General features: G+C 33.4%; 1 protein-coding gene across 3 annotated transcripts in view; it reads left to right on the top strand.

The window, feature by feature from the left end:
• The window catches only part of LOC149534912 (uncharacterized), a 53138-nt gene that overhangs the window by 12201 nt on the left and 17038 nt on the right, over positions 1 to 23899 (top strand). For 2 of the 3 annotated variants that reach the window (XM_089806873.1, XM_089806871.1), the window contains one exon: positions 13996 to 14172. In XM_089806873.1, the coding sequence (XP_089662999.1) occupies positions 13996 to 14172 (177 nt within the window). The remainder of the gene's footprint in view (positions 1 to 13995; positions 14173 to 23899) is intronic. The other variant, XM_089806872.1, reaches the window with a different exon arrangement.

The following is a 23899-nucleotide window of genomic DNA, read 5'->3' on the forward strand; positions in this document are numbered from 1 at the left end:
AGTCTTAAGACTACATTTGAGATGTTCTCTACTATTAAAGACACATTTGAAATCAACAATACTAGTAGACTACTAACCCTGAAACAAGAGCTACTATACATAAAAATGAATAATGGGGAGTCAATTACATCCAAACTTTTAAAAATTTCTGAATTAAATGATCAACTTGCAACAATGGAAAATCGAGTTGACGACAAAGAACTTAATATGAAAGCATTAAGAGGACTTCCTTTATCTTGGGAAACATTTATTCGAGGTCTAAGTTCCTGATCTGAGCTTCCTAAATTTGAATTACTAAAAAATGAATGCACACAAGAAGAATCAAGATTAGTCTCAAGAGGACTAAGTATAAATCAAGAGAGAGAGACATTCAAGCTCTTCATGCAAATTCAAACAAGAAAAGAAAATTCAATCATAATAAAAGAGAATATGACAAATCATATAAGAAATGCAATTGGTCCAAAGTAAGATGTTTCAAATGTGATAAAATTGGTCATTCTCATAACTTCTGCCCCGAACGAAAGAGAATTCAAGTAGCCTTAGCAGAAATGAAAGAAGAGAAAGCAGAGAAAGAGGAAAAAGTAAGCTATGCATTTTATTTAGCTCTTTCAAGTAAATTAAACTCAAACAAAAATACTTGGCTTATAGATAGTGGAGCATCTCGACATATAACAGGTTTTAGAGACAATATTTGAAAGTTTCTCAAAATACTCCTCAAAAGAAGTCACAGTTGGAGATAATTCTACTCATCCTATCAAAGGTATTGGCTCTTGCTCAATTCACCTAAATTCAGGAATTACTCTCCAACTCAAAAATGTGTTATATGTACCTGGTCTAAAAAGAAATTTGGTCTCTATTTCTGGTCTTGCTGATCAAGGTTTCATAGTCACTTTTCAAGAGGACAAAGTTCTATCTTGGCCAAATAACTCTAATATCAAGAAAGCTATTTCTATTGGATTTAGAGATGGAAGTCTATATAAACATTGTGATAATCAAAACTTAGCCCTAAGTCTTGAAACATCAAATTCTACCGAAATTTGGCATAGGAGGCTAGGTCATCGTCACTATCGTGCATTATCATCGATAGGAAAAATTGTAAAAAGATTACCTAGTCTCAAAACTGATCACTTAAGCATCTGCAAAGGATGTGCCCTAAGCAAAAACACAAAGCAATCATTTCCTAAAAGTGTTCACAAATCAAAATCTATTCTTGAACTTATCCACACTGACCTTTGTTGTCCTATGTCTGTACTTTCACTAAACGAGTGTCTCTTTTATGTAATTTTTATTGATGACTATTCTAGAAGAACTTGGATCTACTTTCTAAAACAGAAGGAATCAGCTGAAGTATTATCAAAATTCAAGGAATTCAAAGCTCTAGTTGAAAACTAGTTAGGAGAGAAAATAAAAATACTAAGGTCAGACAATGGAGGTGATACATCTCTGGAATTTTAAAAAACTTTTGCATTATTGTTGGGATTAAGAGGGAGTTTTCTGTATGATATAATCCTTAATAGAATAGAGTTGCATAATGTAAAAATAGATCAATTGTTGAATCAACTAGAGCAATGATGCATGATCAAAACCTTCATGCTTCCTTCTGGGCTGAAGCATCTAACACTGCAGTCTACATTCAAAATAGATGTCCACACTCAGTATTAGAGAACACCACTCCTAAAGAAGTATTTACGGGTATTAAACCAGATCTAAGTCACCTAAGAATATTTGGGTGTCCTGTTTATATTCACATTCCTAAAGAGAAAAGAACAAAACTAGAACCATTCAGAAAGAAGGGGAAACTCATTTGATACAGTGAAACAACCAAAGGCTACAATGTTTTTTGTTCCGGGTCAAAGAACAATTGAGATTAGTAGACATGTGAAATTTGAAGAAGATATTGCCTTCAATATTTCTAAAAACAGTGATAAATCATTTACAGAACCTGCTCCTGAAATAGATGAAAATCACACAACAAAAATTGAGAGGAAGAATGATATTGAACCATCTTCTACCTATACATAAAGGCATGAAGATTCTGAGAATATTAACAATAAAAAGAGGCCACTTTGGCCTAGGAAAATGATAGAAGAGAATCATGTTGAACCTAATGAAGTGATTCGAGAAAAAAAAAAAGAATTAGAAACCAGTCATGCTATGTAGCATTATTAATTGAACTTATAAAAACAAAACCTTCAAATGTTAAAGAAGCACTGTCAAGCCAACCTTGGAAAGAAGCAATGATTGAAGAATATAATTCCATACTAAAAAATGATGTATGGGATATTGTACCTAGACCTAAAGACAAATCAGTTGTTTCTTCTAATAAGTGGTTGTTCAAAATTAAGCATGTACTTGACGACAGTATTGAAAAGTACAAAGCCATATTTGTAGCACGAGGTTTCTCACAGAAAGAAGGTATCGATTATGAAGAAACATTTGCTCCAGTTGCTAGATACACTTCAGTTAGAACTATCTTGGCTATTCCAGCATCTAAAGGATGGAAAGTTCATCAAATGGATGTTAAAACAACATTCCTAAATGGTAAAATTGAAGAAGTTTATATCGAGCAACTGGAAGGGTTCTACACTCATGAGAATAAATCTCACGTATTTAAGTTAAAGAAAGCACCATATGGTCTCAAACAGGCTCCCAGAGCATGGTATGAAAGAATAGACAACTCTCTAACAAAGTTAGGATAGTCTAAAAATCAAGCTGATCCTAACTTATACTTCAAGATAGATGGTGATGATATGATTATTCTTGTGTTATATGTTGATGATTTGTTGATAACAGGTGAAGAACATCTCATAAAGAAGTGCAAACAAGAACTAACAACAGAGTTTGATATGAAAGATTTAGGTCTTCTACTCTACTTCCTAGGACTGAAAGTCTGGCAAAAGGGTAACTACATTTTTCTGAATCAGGGAAATATACCGTTGATATTTTAACAAAATTTGGGATGATGGAATGTAAACTAGCTACTACTCCTATAGAAGTCAATCTACACAAGTTGAAAGATGATATGATCAAATTTGAATCTACAGATCCTATTTACTACAGGCAAATTATTGGATCCTTAATGTACTTAGTGAATACTCATCCTGACATATGTTCTGCGACTAACACCTTAAGCTAGTTTATGTGTGCACCGAAGAAGATACATCTACATGTAGCTAAATACATCTTGAGATATCTAAAAGACACTATTGGCAAGGGAGTCATATATGATCAAGTAAACATCAATCTTCATGGATATTCTGATTTTGATTGGGCAGGCAGCTCTTCTGAACGTAAGATTACTTCTGGATGTTGCTTTAGTCTTGGATCTGGAATGGTTTCTTGGTTCAACAGAAAATAGTCTTTAGTTGCATTAAGTTCTATCAAAGCAAAATACATTGCCTCTTCTTTGGGAGCTAGAGAAGTTGTATGGTTACGAAAGTTGCTAGTTGATTTGTTCAAAAGACCTTTGAAGCCCACTGTGATTCATTGCGATAATCAAAGTTGTATCAAGCTCTTAGCTAATCCAGTCTTTCACAATTGTTCTAAGCATATTGATATTCCTTATCACTACATTAGAGATATGGTGGATCGAGGAGTTATTCAATTGGAGTACATTAGTACTAATGAGCAGACAACAGTTATCTTTACTAAGCCTCTTGCTAAAGTGAAGTTGGAATACTTCAGAGGAAAACTTGGTATGATGAAATTGTAATATTGAATATTGAATTTAAATTTTCAATTTATGTGTTTATGTTTCTATTATTGTTTAGTTACATCAGATATGTAATGAAAGGTGACGATATTTCATCAACATATATATCTAGAAGGTAATTGTTTGTGAGGTGACGATCTTGCAAATGATAGGCCTGTTGTCATGAAAATTCTAGATATTGTTTTGGACAATTAGAGATCATTGATAACGAATGCATTATGATTACTCTAGATATTGTTTCGGACAATTAGAGATCATAACATGGTGATTTTAATTATTTGACAAGTCACTATTTCGAAGTGTTAAAGTCAGATAATGTGTTTAGATATCCTATTTTGATATCTATTAAAAGGTTTATTACTTCTCCCTTGCTAAGCGAGAGTGTTAATGTATAGTGTTGGTTGAAGTAATGTAAATGGTAATATGAGTTTTGTTCTATAGATATTATACACACACACACACACATATATACATATATATATGTGTGTGTGTAGATACATTGAAATGCTCACATTAAAAATTGTATAGTTATCGGCTATTATTATTATCGAGGGACTTGATAGTCTACACCAATCACAAAAGGATTACATGTGAAAGTTAAACAATCTAATGTTAATCATGCACCCATAGAGGCATGACTCTACGTGGCCCTCCACTATGTTATATATATGCGATCAGATCGTGGGACAATTGTCAATCCACGTCAATACAAGTCCCAACAATCTGCATTCTTCTCTCTGTAGGTTAACACATTAAGAATTGTTGATTCTCCATTGATATTATAATTTGAAGATCAAGATATATCAGTTGCCATTCAAAGACGAAGATCTGCCCTCAGTTTTTGCAATCGACCAAGTAAGGATATTCATTGTTATTCAAATCTGTTATAATAATTTTATCTATTAGAGATCTCTAAAATTAACATAAATCATTATGTCATTGTGTTAATGTGCATAAGTGTTGAAGTTACCATTTGATTAAAGTTTAAATTGGCAAAATTGTTATTATACTGACCCCCCATCCCCAGTATAATCATGTGCTCTTTAGGGGGGACTCGGGTACTCCAAGTACTCGGTGTGGGGATGTCCTGGGAATGGGTACTTTGAGGATTTTTGGGGTGGGGTGTGAGTCTTATGGTTTCACTGCTATTTAGATACCAACTACTATTTCCTTTCAAGATCTTGTGCCACAAACCACAATAGTAAAGCCTTACAAACACATGTCAAGGGAGCTCTCAAACAATCCCCTTAAATAACAACCCTTAACAACCCAAAGCTTTCTTCCAAAAAGGATTAAGACCCCCATTGCCAAAAGAAAGAAGACAAGCCCAATTTGAGCTACAATCTTCCTCTGCAACACTACCGGTCTTCTCTCGTGGAACTAATCTTGCTCTAATACCATGTTGATTTTTCATATCAGAAATGAAGATAAACAACAAAGAAAATAAATGGTCAAAAGACACAACTGATTATGGGAAAACCCTCCAACTTGAGGGGAAAAAACCGAGTCGTAAAATATCACTTTATTGATGAATAAGCAAAAGTTTGAAACACAATTTACCCAAATACTACTCTTTTATTAAATATTTTGAAACATGAAATATCAATCTGCATATATCTGCGTATTCCTCCTTGAAGAATAAAATTGTCTTGTTGTTACAAAGCGAAGACCCTCTATTGTCTTGACCCTTTATTTTCTTGACTTTTTATTGTCTTGACTCTTCAATGTCTTGTCCCTTTGAAGTGAGGACCCTTCGTTGTCTTTAACAAAAAATAGATCATGTATATATTTCAAAATTAGGAAACAAAGATATCTACCAATTTCATAACATCGACAATGTCTTGATCAATGCGACAACTATTGTAGCTTCAGTCAAATTGAAGCATATAGTAAATCAGAATGGTATATATATTAATAAATGTATATTTGCATTGTGTGTGTGTGTGTGAACACACACACACACACACACACACACACACACATAATTCGTGATTAAAATAATATGATTTACTAATACCATTTCACAACAAATCGGTCTGTACCTTATAATCCCGATCTTACCTGACAATGTCCCTATAATGTTCGGGCACCAAACAAAGAGTTATCGGGTGGTTTATGAATTTCATTGACACTTAATTATGGGTGTGTTTGTTATGTTTAACTGGGAAGTCATGTCCACGTAGGGACATGACCCTACGTGCCTATAGCTATGTAGAGTCATGTCGTTACGTAAGGCCATGTCTCTACGTGAGCATGACCATTGGTTCCCATATTTAACATGTTCGCTGCTGTAGGGAAAGACATCAATCGACGACAATGTTGAGCATCTTCAGCAGCGATTTATCTATTATCACATTTGTAGTCATTCAGTCTAAAGTTATTTCCCTGCACTACTATAATATCAGAAGTACTATATATCAGGTTTGGTCATTTAAATTAGATATATATATCAGTCACAGTCAATATAAGATTTGTATATACAGTTATACATATCAAATCTAAAGTTGAACATCTGTAGAATCCTACATTTTGTTACTCTGTTAGAGATCCTATATTCCTTTACATGGTATCAAAGCCTAACTGATATAGTTGAAATAATTGTCTACAACTCAAATTCAAACCCATTTAAATAAATTCTAAGTTGCAATCATGGTGAACCATGTAAGGCTTGAGGACAGACTCAAAGGTGCTTCAAACTTCGTGTCATGGAAAATTCGAATAATGATCATCCTCTGACAACTTGAATTAGGACACATAGAAGAAAATAAAACAATGCTTGAAAATGAACTAGATAAAACAATTTGGAAAAGGCATAATAATAAAGCTATGAAAATTATTATAGATTCTGTTAAAGATCACATACTTGCATCCATATCAAATCTAAAAACCACCTGTGAGATGTTCATGACTATTCAAAACACATTTGAAATCAATAATGCCAACAAATTGCTCACCTTGAAACAACAACTACTATATATCAAGATGAATAAAGGAGAGACTATTACATCTTATTTCATGAGAACTGCAGAGTTAAAAGATCAACTTTCAACCATTGGAAATAAGGTAGATGACAAGGAATTATCCCTAATAGCTCTTAAAGGGTTACCTATGTCGTTGGAGTCCTTTATCCAAGGAATTAGTGCTCAACCTGAATTGCCAGATTTTGACCAGCTTAAGAATGAGTGTACACAAGAGGAATTAAGACTGATTACAAGAAGAATCAGTCCAAATCAAGAGGGAGAAATACAAGGCCTTCAAGCTAACACAAATAATAAAGGAAAGAAAAGACATTTCAAACGAAAAAGGGGAAAGAGTAATCAAACATACAAGAAAAGAGAGATGTCGAAAGTTCAATGCTACAAATGTGATAAATTTGGTCACACTGACAAATACTACGTGGAAAGAAAGAAAAATCAAGCTGCCCTAGCTGAAGTCAAGGAAGAAAACTCACTATTCTTTTTAGCGTTATCAAGTGAGCTAAACACTAACAAGAATGCTTGGATAATAGATAGTGGAGCATCTCGACACATAACTGGATTTAGAGGCCAATTTGAAACCTTTGAAGGTCACTCTATTGAAGAAGTTACAATAGGGGATAACTCCACCTATCCAGTGAAAGGAATTAGGACTTGTTCAATACAATTGAAAACTAAAGTTACTCTGCAACTAAAAGATGTACTATTTGTACCTGGCATTAAAAAGAATTTGGTCTCCATTTTTGGTCTAGAACACCAAAGATATGGTGTCACCTTTCAAGAAGATAAAGATCTATCCTGGCCAAAAAATTCCAATCTTAAGAATGCAATCACTATAGGTTTTAGAGATAGAAGTCTATATAAACTGTGTAACCCTCAAAACCTAGCCTTAAATCATGAAGTTTCAAACTCTAATAATTTGGCACAAAAAGTTTAGGCCATCTTCATTTTCATGCTCTACTCTCTGTAGAAAAGATTGTCACAAGCTTACCTAGTCTAAAATCTGATCATGTTGGAACCTGCAAGGGATGAGGTTTAGGAAAAAATACCAAACGATCTTTTCCTCATAGCGAACATAAATAAAAAACTGCGCTTGAACTTATTCACACCGACTTGTGTGGTCCTATGTTTGTACCTTCACTAGGAGGTTTCTTGTATTATGTAATATTTATTGATGACTTCTCTAGGAAAACTTGGATTTATTTCCTAAAACTTAAGGAATCAAATGAAGTACTATCAAAGTTCAAAGAGTTTAAAGCATTAGTTGAAAATCAAACTGGGAAGAAAATTAAGACTCTTAAGATCTGACAATGGGGGTGAATACATTTATGAGAATTTTAAACTTTGTACTTCTATTGGGATTAAGAGGGAGTGTACAATGCCTTATAATCCACAACAGAATGGAGTAACAGAAAGGAAAAGCAAAATTATCATTCAATCCGCTAAAGCCATGATGCATGATCAAAATCTTCACATCTCATTTTGGGCTGAAGCCTCAAATATAGGAGTATACATCCAAATTAGATGTTCTTATTCAATCTTAGAAAATATTACCTCTAAAGAAGCCTTCATGGGAAACAAGCCAGATTTAAGTCGCTTGAGAATCTTTGGGTGTCTTGTATATATTCATTTCCCTAAAGAAAAGAGATTTATTAGGGAAAAACGGCTTATTTATTAGGTATAGTGAATCCTCCAAAGGTTACATTCTAGGACAAAGAACTATTGAAATCAGCAAAGATGTTAAATTTGAAGAAGAGACTGCGTATAATCTCCCTAAAACCATTGAAGAATCAAACAAGGAATCAACTATAGAATTAGATGAAATCCTATAGTTGAGAATCAGAGGGAGATCTACCTAGAAGATCATGAACCCTTATATCAAATACTGGAAATGTTGAAATCCCTAAGAACAAGAAGAGGCTCCTATGGGCAAGAAAGATGATTGAAGAAAACAATGTAGAATTTGATGAAATCTTTAGAGAAAGTAAGAAAACTAGAAGTCATTCATGCTCAACTAGCTGAACTCATCATATCTGAACCATCAAGTGTTGAAGAGGCTTTATCATGTCATGCTCAGAAAGATGCAATGATTGAAGAATATGAATCCATATGAAAAATGATGTTTGGGATGCCGCTCCTAGACCTAAGGACAAATTGGTTTTCTCCTCTAAATGTTTACTCAAAATTAAACATGCACCAGATGGAGTATTGAAAAACACAAAGCCAGATTCATAGCTAGAAGATTTTCTCAAAAGACTGGAATTGATTATGAAGAGGTACTTGCTCCGGTTGCTCGATACACCTTTGTTAGAATCATTACTGCTATTGTAGCAGCCAAAGGATGGAAGATTCATCAAATGGATGTTAAGATTGCCTTTTTGAATGGTGCTATTGATGAGGAAGTATATCTAGAACAACTAGAAAGTTTTGTCACTCATGACAACTAACTATGTGTGTAAATTAAAGAAGGCCCTCTATGCCATAAACAAGCCCCCAACACATGGTACGAAAGGATTGATTGTTATCTTACCAAACTAGGATACTCCAAAATTGAAGTTGATCCTAATATATAATTCAAAATATCAAATGATGATATGCTAATTCTTGTTTTATATGTTGATGACTTACTAATAACAGGGAAAAGATCATTTTATTGTAAAATGCAAACAAGATCTTGCATCTGAATTTGATATAAAGGTCTTGGACTTCTGCACTATTTTCTAGGTCTAGAAGTATGGCAAAGGAGAACTACATTTTCCTAAATCAAGGAAAATATACTATTGACATCTTGACCAAATTTGGAATGATGGACTGAAAGCCATTATCCACACCTATGGAAATAAATCTTCATAAGCTCAAAAGTGACGCAATTGAATTTGAACCTACAGATCCTACATACTATAGACAAATAATCAGATCTCTAATGTATTTGGTGAATACACGTCCTGGTATTTGTTATGCAATGAATGCATTAAGTCAATTCGTGTGTGAACCTAAAAAGATTGATCTCATGGAAGCTAGGCACATCTTGAGATACTTGCGTGGTACCATTGGACTTGATGATCATGTGGATATTAAACTACAAGGGTATTCATATTTTGACTAGGCCGACAGTTCCATCGATCGTAAAAGTAGTACAGGATGTTGTTTAAGTCTTGGATCTGCTATGATATCTTGGTTTAGCAGGAAGTAGTCAATAGTAGCTCAAAGTTCCATTGAAGCTGAATATATAGTAGCCTCTATGGGAGTCAGAGAAGTAGTATGATGAAGAAAGTTACTATTTGGATTATTTGCGAAATCTCTGAATCCTACACTTGTGTATTGTGACAATCAGAGTTGTATAAATCTATCAATAAATCCAGTTTTTCACAACCGACCAAAGCACGTTGAGATTCCCTATCACTAAATCAGAGATATGGTGGACAAAAACGTCATCAAACTAGTTTACATCGGCACTAATGAGCAAAATGTCGATATATTCACTAAACCTCTCTCTAAACCAAAAGTGGAGCTTTTTAGAGGTAAGCTTGGTATGATTAAAATGTGATTGTAACTTTTGAGGATGAATCTCAGTTATATTTAATTATACATATTCATTTAAATTTGGATGTCAAAAGAGTTACTATCTTTCATATGTGGTTTATGTCATGAAAGGTAATGATTATTTGTAAGGTTGCTATTGTAAGGTGACATCTTAACAATAGTTTGACCTATTATCATGACAAACTCATTAAGTTGTTGGCCCAGAGTATCGGAAGCCATGATAACGAATGTCTCATGATAGACTACATTAAATTGTTGTCTCGAAGTGTCAGGGATCATGATACTTGTCATGATCAAGATCATGACATTCCAATTACTTGTTATCTGCTAGACTATATTAAGTTGATGTCCCGGAGTGTCGGAAATCAGATAACCTATTCTCGTGATAGGCATCAATGAGGTTGATGTCAGTACACATATCAAGCGAATATTACTTCAATGAGAGAATATTGATGATTCATTTCTCCCTCGCTAAGAGGGAGTCTTAAAGTTGTAGCTTCAGTCAAATTGAAGCATAAAGTAAATCAAAATGGTGTGTGTATATATATATATATATATATATATTTTTTTTTTTTAAAATTTTAAATTTTTATTTTTTATATGTGTATATTTTGCATTGTGTGTGAGAGTATATATATATACCTACGTAATTGGTGATTAAATTAATATGATTTACTAATACTATTTCACAACAGATTGGTCTCTTCCTTAAAATCTTGATCTCACCCGATAATGTCCCTATAATGTTCGGGCAACAAACAAAGAGTTATTGGGTGGTTTATGAATTCCATCGGCACTTAATTATGGGTGTTTGTTATGTTTAAGTGGGAAGTCATGTCCACGCAGGGACATGACGCTTCGTGGCTATAGCCATGTAGAGTCATGTCTCTACGTGAGCATGACCATTGGTTCCCATATTTAACATGTTCGCTGCTGTAGGGAAAGACATCACTCAACGGCAATGCTAAGTAACTTCAGCAGCAATTTATCTCTTATCACATCTGCAGACATTCAGTCTAAAGTTATTACCTGCACTACTATATATCAGATTTGATCATTTAAATTAGATATATATCAGTCACAGTCAATATCAGATTTGTATATAAAGTTATACATATCAGATCTTCAGTTGAACATCTATATAATCCTACATTATGTTACTCTATCAGAGATACTATATTCCTTTACAATAACCTCTAAAGAAATTCTCCTTTCTGGGCACTCATATAGCTTCCGTACTAGCTTCATGGTGAACGCATCGTTTACCCTTCAAAAATTCACATAGCTATTCTGTAACTGCAAGCTAGGGTAAAAACCATAAATCTGCACATTCTCATCAAATTCTTGTACATGTTCTAGGCCCAACCAAATCTAGGTACATGTTAGGGCATAAATCAAATAAGAAGACAGAAAAACTGAGCAAGTCTAAATGCTTTAATTAACTGGCATATCTGATCACTGGTTATTTCAACCCAATCCAGGAATCCAAACTCAACACACATCATTTTTACAAAGAAGAAGATCCACTCATCCAAGCCACTTAAATAAAAAGAATGATTAAAGAATGTGTTCTCAAACCTTCAGGAAAAAGTCACTTAATCGCCTTCCACAGTGCCATCAATGCCAATCTTTTTAAAATTTAATGCTCCATTTGCTTTCCATCCATTGGAACATGTCAACCTCTTTTATTTGAAATAACCACCCTTTTTGAATATTATCGAAAATGATGGTGATGGATGGAACTCCCCAATGATGGTATAACTTTACTTTATTTCTCTTTTCATTTGAGTTTTATTTCTAGCTTAAGATTTTGACTTTTTTTGTGGAAGTTCCTTTTACCTCCAATCTCTCCTATCATTCCCTTGGAAGAACAATCTTTTTCTTTATTTTAACTAATCCATTTTGGGTTTTGGGTTTCTGTAATGTTTCCAGAACTCAAACCTACTTTTGCTTCTTTGAATTTCAACCTTTAAGTTTCATGCCTGCCTTTCTTCTCCTTGTTTGACTTGTTCCTGTTATGTCATCGGACTCCAAAATACGTATTGAAACTTCAACATAGGCTACTTTCCTTTCTTGTTTGTAAGGTTCCATTTAGCTTGACAGATTTCAACGGGTGTTCCAGAACAAGGTCTTCTTTGTACTTTTTTTTATTTTGTGCCTTTTAAACTTCCTTGGATCTATCATCAGTTCTATCTCCTTTGTCAGGTTCCAATGATTGTTCTAGAATGATGCCCTCCCTCCTTCGCTGGTTCCATTTCCTTCTGAGTCCCAACAACACTTCGAGTAGTAACTGCTAACTCTAAAGCTTACTTTCAAAGATAACATAATAATAGGACTTGATTTGGACTAAACAAAGGATAAGACTGACCAAAGGAAGACTGAAGAAAAGGACAGTTCCAATGACAGGGTCAGATTCCAACACTAGTTCCAGAACCATACATAGATATTAATGACAATCCGACAAAATTTCTAAGACAGGAAATTTGAAGGATGAAAAAGACACCATTTTTTCTTTGGCTGGGAAAAATGAGACAACAATGTGTAGTCCAACTTGTGCCTTCTTTCGCCCAAACATAATGGCTGCAAGGAAGGAGACATGGAGTTGTAGGATATTGAGCCAAAGCATCCTAACTTGGATGCTTCTACTTCACATGTTGCACTTCAGGAGTCTGAAAGTGAGCACACTTTTAGTGTATGGTTCAAACTCTCCTACACTATTTAATGTCAATAACGATAATGATATTGATGATTTAGAAAATTCATTTGATGTTGAAAAAATTACTGTTGAACTCAATGTTATTATTTAAATTGTAAATATTGAGCTTGAAGTTTGATTGAAATTTGAACAATGAATATATCATAACATTCATCATTATGTTTTAATTGACATTTCATTTTATGGTTGTAATGTTGTTTATATGATGCTACGTTGTTCTCTAGATTTAATTCCTGCTTTTCGGCTACATGCACACACACAAAAGCATGCAGAGGCCCACACACACGCACACACACTTGTATGGAGGAACCCAGATGAACTCAATCCCTTATTTTTTTTGTTGGATCCACAAACCTGAACCAGGATCTGTACTAAAACTGGCAACTCTGCTATTTAAGGCTTACAAGATGATGGATCCACAAACCTGAACTAGGATATGTACTAAACCATCAACTCAGTTATTTAATGATTACATGGAGTGTATTTAGTCACAAATGGTTGGCTGATTGAATTAGCTTGATTTTGGTGCCCAAGTTTGTCTTTAACTCTTCTAATTTTTTCCTTTTTCTTTTTATTTTAAATTATAAAAAATGTAAAAAACATAAAAACCAGCTCTTAATTTTGTTTTCCAAAGTTTTCTCGAAACAATCACTCATGCAATGGCTTATAGTGAGGTTTTACACTTTTATGTTGATGTTTTGTTAATCCATTAAAATTTTCAGTCGCATACTTTATTCTACTCTTCAGTTAGCCCATTGAGGCTTTTTGAAGTAACCCTTGAAAATGTGTGCATTTTTAATATGTTTTCATTTTTACCTATATTTCTTGTGAAAGGTTTGTCTTCCAAGTATTTTCTAATGTAGTGATATGTAAAGATACCGTTTTTTCCCCCTTTCATTTATGGTTAAAATTGCAATTAGATAGATGAGAAAACCTAGAATGTGATCCTTTCTTTTATACTGTAATAGTGAATATCTTTGTAACATGAATAAATAGTTTATAGCATTTCCAACTCAATTTGAAATTGATTATACTTGTGGCTGATGTAGCTAATGATTTATTAGCTGGGAATGGCTGCAATAAATATATCAATGGAAGCTGTCAAGTTCTCAAAGAAGATGTTCCCTTGAATTTTCAAAAGCTGCTGCACCAAGATGTAGACTCAGATGATTCCTATCTTGCATATGGATCTATCCTTCCTGGTACCCATGAATTTTCTTTGCAAGGTATGTTTGAGTCATCTTCTCACAAACAAGTTTGATATTAATATTTTAAACCTTTTTTTTCAGTTTAACCTTGAACTTCTCAATTGCTGAGAGAGCTTTTTGAGGAGGTTCCATTGTGTGATCTAAATAATTGAATAGGTTGGGATCAGTTGGTCATTATAGGTTACAATTCCTTGATAACTCATCAAATGCTTAATGTGTAGTAATGTAATATGATAATAAAATAAAAACTTCAAATAAAAGTTTATCCTTCTAGACTGATGTTGCATCTTTGATCATATTGTTAGTAGCCATAGATCATTTGTAACTTTTCGAAAGTTAACATTAAAGGGATTTTTGTTTGGTGACACAACTGCTTTTTGATTGATCTTGATAGGTTCTCTCTCTCTCTCTCTCTCTCTCTCTGTGTGTCTGTCTGTGGAGTTATCAACACGAATCCCACTTCTAAATAGTATTCTTAAAAAGGAATAGTGTACTACACTAGATTCCCCCTTTCAAACTTTGGGTAGCTGATTAGAGATGGTTCTTAATTTATCTTAGCTGGAGTTTGAAAATTCTATTCATGGCAACTTGACTAAACCTATTTTCTCTTTGCATCATTGTCTCATAATGCAGTCCTTTGTTCACAAATTTGTTTTAAACTTGTTGCATAATGTCCCTTGTTGGGGGACTTAATTTACCTGAAATTTCTCAATTAGGGTTTGAATTGAGTGTTCCTTGATAGGATTAGTTATTTATCTTATTATATTTAAGCTATCTTTAATGCTCATATCCAACCTTATTACTATTCCAACTCGATGATGGAAGCTGTAGGTGTTATTCAATTTTCCTAGAAACCAATAATGGATTCTTCTAAAGTTTACAGGTCCAAGTCTATTACAAAGGATTTCAAAGCATTGACCCCTACCCTCTCTTGGGATAAAAACCATTTCCTTGGATTTATACAAGCCCCTCCTTGGTAACATCATAGATTCCCCTTCTATTAATCATATAGTAATAGGGTTGAAACTTGAAATATAATTTTTGTATATACTTATTATTTATGCTGAAGGCATTTCATTTATGAAATGAAAGAGCTGGTTTTGTGATCCAATATTGGTTTAGGACATAGTAGAGACATGCAAGCCGATTAAAATATCTTGCACTGTTGGATTTCCACACTTTTTTCCCTCCATTGCTTTGCTGAATTTAAGCCCATTATTGAATGGTAACTTGTTGACACTCAAACGTTACAATTGACAACATACTACCTTGTCATCATTTCCTCCAAGATGTCTTAACATTTACATTTTCCTCAAATACTCTTTGATTGAATACATGTGAATACTATCAATAGTCACCAGGTCTATTCCACCAATTTTTATTCTCTTATGATGAACAATTCTTGTTCATTCATCATATGTCAATTTTTTGTTAGTGCTTAAAGTTGAAGGCCATCTATTGACCAAGCATAACACCATTTTTCTTTGCCGGAATTAATAGTTTATGTGAAGGGTCAATTCAATCAATGCATTTTGTAGAGTTAGAAGTATTTGGTCATATTTCATACAAAATAAAATATCCCTTGAGCCTTGTCATCTTTTTTCATAGCACCTTGTCTCACCAATTTACTATCCCCTAGGTTAGTACATTTTGTTGTACAATTTCATAGCCATAAATTTTTTATTGCAGCCATATGAATACATTAATCTGAAATGGGTGATTATGTGGTACACATTCTTATTTGGAATGAATCGATCTGCCTTAACACATCAATGGCTAAAAATCCATTGCACCGATGCAAAACGATGAATGTTCATGTTCACACGTTTTTTCTATTAGGTAGTAAGACAACTGTGAGTGGATAGAATGAGGTGGACTGTCAATGGAATAAAGCTAGCATTGTATTATGAATCCTTAAATAATGTCATTTTAATAAATGGTGGAGTTTTACAGGCAAACCATTGGAGGACAAATGACTCACCTTTTTTTTCTTGCAAATCAAAGAGCTCCATGGTGTTAATAGGGATCAAGCTTCATTATTTAATATTATTAATATTGGAAGTTACATCTGTGAGCTTCAATTAGATCCGATGAGTGTTAAGTGTTCTGTTTATTCTCATGAAAGAGATGTTCTTGTGAATTGCTACTTGTGAAACAATGGTCAATGAGTTTGACTTAAAAGCTAGACGTTGAATGCTAATAGCAATATCACAATTCGACTTAATGTCTCCTACTTATCAATTGATGAGCCTAAGGGACTTACTAATAAATGGCTCATAAGGCACAACAATTGTTAAAGGTCTTGGAAATGGAATTGCAAGCAAAGTGGACTTAAATATGGAGGAAACTCCATAGTTACACATGATTGAGATGGAGTTGTACTAGGATGGGGTGGCCTCCTGAGAAACCCCTATGCTTCACCTTTGTGAGCATCACCTAGATGGAATGAGTGTGAAGCGTTCCATTCATTCTCATGAGAGATGGGATCTTGTGAACCACTACTCATAAAACATGGGTCAATTAGTTTGACTCAAAAACTACATAGCTAAATCCAAATAGCAATATCACAATTTAACTTGCTTTGAAAAATGTCATCGACATTTTTCATATCATAGGCAATAACATAAAATCTCATAGGAAATTATTAGTCTCTCTCAAAACATAAAATCTTTAATGATTTATAAGTATTCACAAAGTGTAATGTCACTTAGGTTTTTTAATTTATTTATACAATAATAGTTGCAATAGATTAAAAAGTATATCTGAAAAAACCATTTTTCTTTCTATTAATTAAATTTTATAAAATTAAATATTTTATTTAAATTTTTAAATTATTATTATTATATTCCATATAATATAGGTCCATTTTTAAAACTAGGGTTGCAACATAGTTCTGACCTAGTGTTGGGAGAAAAATGTTATATTTCTGCATTTTGTTTATGAAAAATGTTAAATCTAATAGTATAGTTGTAAATATGTTATTGTTTGTTTAAACAATTGTAGTGGCAAGTCATTAGTTTAAACAACAACAATGGCATCAATTGAGAGTGACAGTGTCAAAAACAATTAGGCAAGTAACAATTTTAGAAGTCTGATTAATGTTAGCAATGTTTGGAATATATTGATAAAAATTTGTAAGCACATATTTTATTTATAGTTGGAGTAAAATAACAGTTGTATTTTTATTGAATAATTTATTGGCTTAATAAATTCATTATTTAATTTATAAAAAAGTTTAAATTCTCATGTTTTAATTTTTAGATTTTGATGTATTATATTTTACATTTAATTTATTCTATTTTAATTGTAATTTACATTTTGTCTTTTTGATTTACAAAGAATAATTAAAAGTTAGAAGAATTAATTTAATATCTCCTTGTAAGTCTAGCTCTATCTCTTCATTTATCTTTTCTTATCTTTCCATTACGAAGGTTTTTCGTTTTAGACCTATTTAGATCCTTCTAAGTGAACATAGTATTGTTCTAAAGCTATCAATTTGTCATAAGACTTTTGTTACAAACAAAATCATTTGTTAAATGACATGTATCATTCTCATTTACAAAAAATGGACTAAATATTTTCTTAATTTATCTTAATATATCTTTGGTGTACTTGTTGCACTCTAAGGTGCAATTGCTATTGTTTAATTTATATATATATTCTTATTAATAGATATATACTAAGTTGCTGCTTCGGATTTTGGTATGGATGCGGGTTCAAAATTTGTCCAAAATTTATTTGGGTTAGGTTTTTGTTCGTACGTGCAAGTTTATATATAAGTGTAAAGTTTCTGCAAATTCTATAGGTTCATATCTGAGATAATACTTTTCTTCTTTGTTGCTGTTCTGATCTTCTTCAGAATGTAGAAGGTAATTTTCAGAATATTAAATGCTATTCTGAAACTTGTTTGTCTCTGCAATAATTCGTATAGGGCAGTATTGTTTTAAGGAGCAGACTTCAATGTATTGTGTGTCCTTAAACTACAATAACACCCACCTCATATACCATGACCAAAGGGCATGTTCCTTAAAGGGACATGACCCTCTCTAGGTCGGCCCATACTTATAGAAATCGGTGTCCAAGAAGGAGATAACACATGTATTAACTAACATAAAGTATTTAGTTATAGTAAGTGCATAATAAGGTTATTGCCAAGGATTGCCGCCCATCCTATTTGTCAAGTGTAATGTTTATAATACTTTTGAATGGTATACAAGGGGAGAAGATTAATGTGCAGTCTGCACTCTCAGACTAGTATGAATATCACTATTAGAAATTTAAAACTCCCTCTTAACTTGATAATCATACTGAGAGAACATATCTAGCATCATCAATTACGATGAATAAGCATAGATTAATACTCTATATCTATTTGAATCTTCTGAGCAAATGGTATCATGGAACACATGATACTGAGTCATATAACCATCTTGTGATATGACTTATCACTTATACTAGCGATGTCAATATTGCATGTAATGTAATACACACAGGATAAAATCCGAAGAATGATTAAATTCTTCATTTATCCAGGTTGTGATTCATAGGAACTGGCAATCCTATATCACAACTTGATCTCGAGTTAAGATCTACTAGAACACAGGATAAAGTCTGAAGAATAAATTCTTCCTTTATCCAAGTTGTGATTCATAGGCATAGAAATACTTATGTTCACAAATGATCTTGAACTCACCTAGATCTAATAGTAGTTCTCTACTATTCAACACATTATCTGAGAGATCGTCATCTCTCATAATGTCTTTTATACAAGTATTCATTACCTCAGGACTTGTCACCTCTAAAATAATGAATACAAATGGTGGAGTCCATAACAGTCAATAGCCTGATAATAAAATTATTCTATTAATAATTTAAAGAATACAAATGAATTACAATTCAACCATACCAAGTCTTTTCTTGAAGTGATCTATCTTCACTCGAAAGAGGGGTTTGGTGAGAATATTTGATGTCTGATGTGTAGTGTAAATGTATTCTAATTTTATAGTATTCCTGTCTACCATATCTCTTACCTAATGGTAAGGAATTTCGATATGCTTGGACCTATCATGAAAAACTGGATTCACCGAAAGCTTGATGGAACTTTGATTATCACAATGAATAATCGTAGGATTCATGGCTTGACCAAATAATCCCATAAGTAACTTTCTAAGCCAAACTGCTTCCCGAGAGGCCATCAATGCTGCAGTGTATTCGGCTTCTGTGGAACTTTGTGCTACTGAAGACTGTTTTTGCATATCCGAGATATTATTGCTGATCCTAAACTGAAATAGCATCCTGAAGTACTTTTTCTATCTTTAACACTTCCACCCCAATTTGAGTTAGTGAATCCATGTAAATCTAAGTCAACTTTCTCATATTTGAGTCCAAGACTAAGAGTGCCTTGTATCTCATAATGTGTTTGACTGCAACTAGGTGAATCTCCTTTGGTTCACACATAAACTGACTTAAGGCATTAACAACATAGCAAATATCAAGTCCCTTATTTACCAAGTACATAAGGGACCCAATCATCTCTCTATAGAGAGTAGAATCTATGGAAGGTGATTCTACTGCTACTTATTTAAGTTTATGTAGATTAGTCTCCATTGGAGAAGACAGACTTGTAGTTCCACATTCCAAATCTATTCAAGATATCTAACGTATGCTTCCCTTGATTAAGTATGGTGCTGTCAAAATTCTGCCGTACTTCCAATCCTAGGAAATAATGAAGGCGTCCCAAATCTTTCATCTCGAATTCTTTGATTAGATCTTTCTTGCATTGATCTATGAGTTAATCATCACCCGTTATTAGTAAATCATCAACATACAGAATCAAAATTGCTATATCATCTTTATCCCTTTTATAATATAGATTTGGATTAGCTTCGTTCTTGGAGAATCCTAAGCCGGTGAGATACTTATCAATTCTTTTGTATCAAGCCCTTGGAGCCTGTTTAAGCCAATAGAGAGCTTTCTTGAGCCTGCAAACAAAAACTTTAGGATCATGAGTTTCAAAACCTTTAGGTTGCTCCAAATATACCTCTTCTATAATCTTTCCATTCAAGAATGTTGTTTTTACACCTATCTAATGTACTTTCCATCCCTTCAATGCTGCAATGGCTAAAACTACTCTTACAAAGGTGTGTCTGGCAACAGGAGCAAAGATTTCTTCATAATCAATCCCCTCTTTCTGAGAGAATCCCTTGGCTACAAATCTAGCTTTATATTTTTTAATACTACTGTCAGTCACATGCATTATTTTAAATATCCACTTGAAAGAAACAACAGATTTTCTTTAAGGTCTTGGAACAATTTCCCAAACATCATTTGTCATAATAGATTGGTATTCTTTTGTCATAGCATCTACCCAAGCTATATGTTTAATAGCATTTGAAACATTGGTTGGTTCTTATTTAGACAAATCATTCATGTTTGCTATATAACTAGAAAATCTTTTGGGTCTTTTGCTATCTCTAATTGTTCTGAATGGTGCAACAAAGCCTCGTGCTTCCTCTACTGTCTTAATGGCCCAAAGTGGTTTTTTCTTAGAATTTTGAGTTTCTTCTAGATTAAGATTTTGAATTTCATCTTCAATTTCTTCAATGTTCTCCCTTTGAGACTCAATCTCAGTATTTCTTTTAGAACTAGGTACAAGAGAGGGTTCTTCAAAACTTAGGGCTCTTTTGAATGCTAAATTTTCTTCAAAAATTACATCCCTACTAAGTTCAATATTTTTCTGACCAGGTATGAAAATCCTATATCCTTTAGATGTTTTACCATACCCTACAAAAATACCTTTCCTCCTGGAGGGTTCTAACTTAGTTCTTTTTTCTTTTGGAAGATGGATATATATAGGGCATCCAAAAATCCTAAGATGACTTATATTGGGTTTAACCTTAGTAAAGACTTCTTTAGGAGTTTTATCTCTAAGGTAGGAGTGAGGACTTCTGTTTTGAATATAGACACCATTACAAGAGGCTTTTGCCCGAAGATAATAGTCTAGATTTTGATCAAATATCATAGCTCTTGCAGCTTCTATAATTGTTCTATTCTTCCTTTCTAGTACCCCATTTTGTTGTGGGTTATAAGGAATGATATACTCCCTCTTAATTCCTGTTTCTTTACAAAATCTTTAAAAAAAATTTGAGGTATATTCCCCCCCATTATCAATCCTAAGAATTTTAATTTTATGTCCTGATAAGTTTTTAGTTAAGGTTTTTAGATTCTTTAAATCTCTTGAGCATTTCTTTTGATTCTTTGCACTTTAAGAAGTAAATCAAAGTTTTCCTAGAAAAGTCATCTATAAAAAGTATATAGTACCAGAATCCTTCAAGAGAAGGAGCAAACATAGGTCCACAGAATTTGAGTGGATTAATTCCAAAACATTGTTAGTTTTGTTAGTGCTATCATGAAATGGACTTTTGGTGTTCTTATCCAGAGCGCATCCTTTGCATATGCTTGAGTGATTTTTATTCAATTTAGGTAAACCAGTAACCATCTTCTCCATAGTTGATAAAGTTTTGAAATTTAGATGTCCTGACTCCTAACATTTTGTGTTATATTTCATTTATATCAACAACTTCATGAATTAAGACTTGAATAGGTCGACTAGTTTCTGAATTTATTTCATACAAATACCCTTTTCTTTGACCAATCAATTTTGCTTTCTTAATTGAGGAGTTCTTAGCCTAGGTTATGACTTTACCGTCCATGAATGCAACATTATGTCCGTCATCTTCAAGTTGTGTAACTAAGATTAGATTCCTTTTTATTCCGGGTACATAGAGTACTCCTTTGAGAAGAAGAAAACTACCCGACTTTAGTTTCAAGGTGCAATTTCTAATTCCTTTGACGGAATGTGCTGAATTATCACTGATGGTGACTTCACCATTAACCTTTTCTGACAGAGTCTAGTGCTTCTTTGTATCCTGTAATATGTCGAGAAGATCCACTATCAATGACCCATGCTTTACTTGAGACTTCATTTGATAGTGTCAAATACAATACTCGATTCTCAGGATCATAGTTATCTTCTTCCCTACTAATATTTGTACAGTTCACTTGTTGTTTAGAATTCTCAGGGCAATTAGATCTGTAGTGTCCAAATTTTTCACATTTGAAGCATTTTATTTTGGATAGATCTTTTTTAGGTTTGTCATTCTTTTGATTACCCCCTTTCTTCTTGAAATGCTTCTTCTTGCTTTTATAGGAATTTGTATTAAGATCATGAAGTTCTTCATCTTCTGTTTTCAATTTTCCTCCTTTCTTTAGTTTTCTAGATTCTTCTTGAAGACAATCCCCCTTGAGTCTATTGAAGTTAGGAAGATTATCTCTAGCACTTACTCCTTGTGCGAATGTTTCCCATGAATCTGGTAATCCATCTATAGTCATCAATGTTAGTTCCATGTCATTAATGATGGTTCTTATACTTGTAAGTTCATCTCTTAGGTTGGCAACCCTTAGGAAGTAAGAAATCATCGATTCTCCCTTCTTTATTTGTATGTGATTTAGTTGCCTTTTTAGTGCGAGAACTCTAGTTGCATTGTTGACCTCATGCATTTAGTAGTGCATTCATCATAACAAATGTTGTTTGATGTTTTGTTAGCATGGGTACTATATCATTTTTCACTCCATCTTATATGATCTGAATAACTTTTCTATTTTCTTTACTCCAGATACTTTTATGAGGTTCAACAATAGGTTGTCTGGATGCTGAATCAACAAATTGTTTTACATCATTTTCTTCAAGAATCATCATGATTTTGAATTTCAAAGCATCAAAGTGTTCTTTTCCATCAAACCTGTCCTCGGGTCTGATTGTGTATGCCATTAAAGATAGGAGAATGATGCTAGATATATATCAAGTCTGATTAATTAATTTGCAGAGCCTAGGTTCGACTACCAGAGCTCTGATACCATGTAAAGTTTTTGCAAATTCTATAGGTTCAGATCTGAGATAATATCTTTCTTCTTTGTTGTTGTTTTGATCTTCTTCTTCTTCAAAATGTAGAAAGTAATTTTCAGAATAGTCAATGCTATTTTGAAACTTGTTTGTCTTTGCAATTATTCGTATAGGGTAGTATTGTTTTAAGGAGTAGACTTCAATGTATTATGTGTCCTTAAACTACAATAACACCCACCTCTTATACCATGATCAAAGGGCATGTCCACATGACCCTCTCTAGGTCGGCCCATACTTATAGAAATTGGCACCCAAGAAGGAGATAACACATGTATTAACTAACATAACTATTTAGTTATAGTTAGTGCATAACAAGGTTATTGCCAAGGATCGTCGCCTTGTTGGAATTATAGATGGAGTAACTGAGAGGGGGGGTGAATCAGTTACTACAAAAACAAATCCACAGATCCCTTAGATGTCTTTAATACTTATTTATTGCTGATACTCGGTAAACATTGTAAGAATGCTGTAACTCGGTAGATTAACTAGTTACTGATCATCTAGCATTCATAATTATTAATATGCATGCAAAAGTTAAATAAAATGAACACAAGAGACACCGGATTTAACGTGGAAACCCAATATGGGAAAAACCACCAAGTAACTAGCTACCAATTTTTCACTCTTCTGAAGTGAGCCCTGTTAGAAGCCAACTTTGTTAAAGGTTACAATACACACTGTTAGGTGTGACCCTGTTAGAGGATTTGATCACCCTGTTAGGAGTGGCCTTGCTAGAGGTCTTTAGAACAATTCAACTGAACTGTCACCTTGTTAGAGGATTTA

Source organism: Cupressus sempervirens, chromosome 10 (genome assembly GCF_028749045.1).
Source record: "Cupressus sempervirens isolate cs-2001-9-10 chromosome 10, ASM2874904v1, whole genome shotgun sequence".
Lineage (NCBI taxonomy): Eukaryota > Viridiplantae > Streptophyta > Pinopsida > Cupressales > Cupressaceae > Cupressus > Cupressus sempervirens.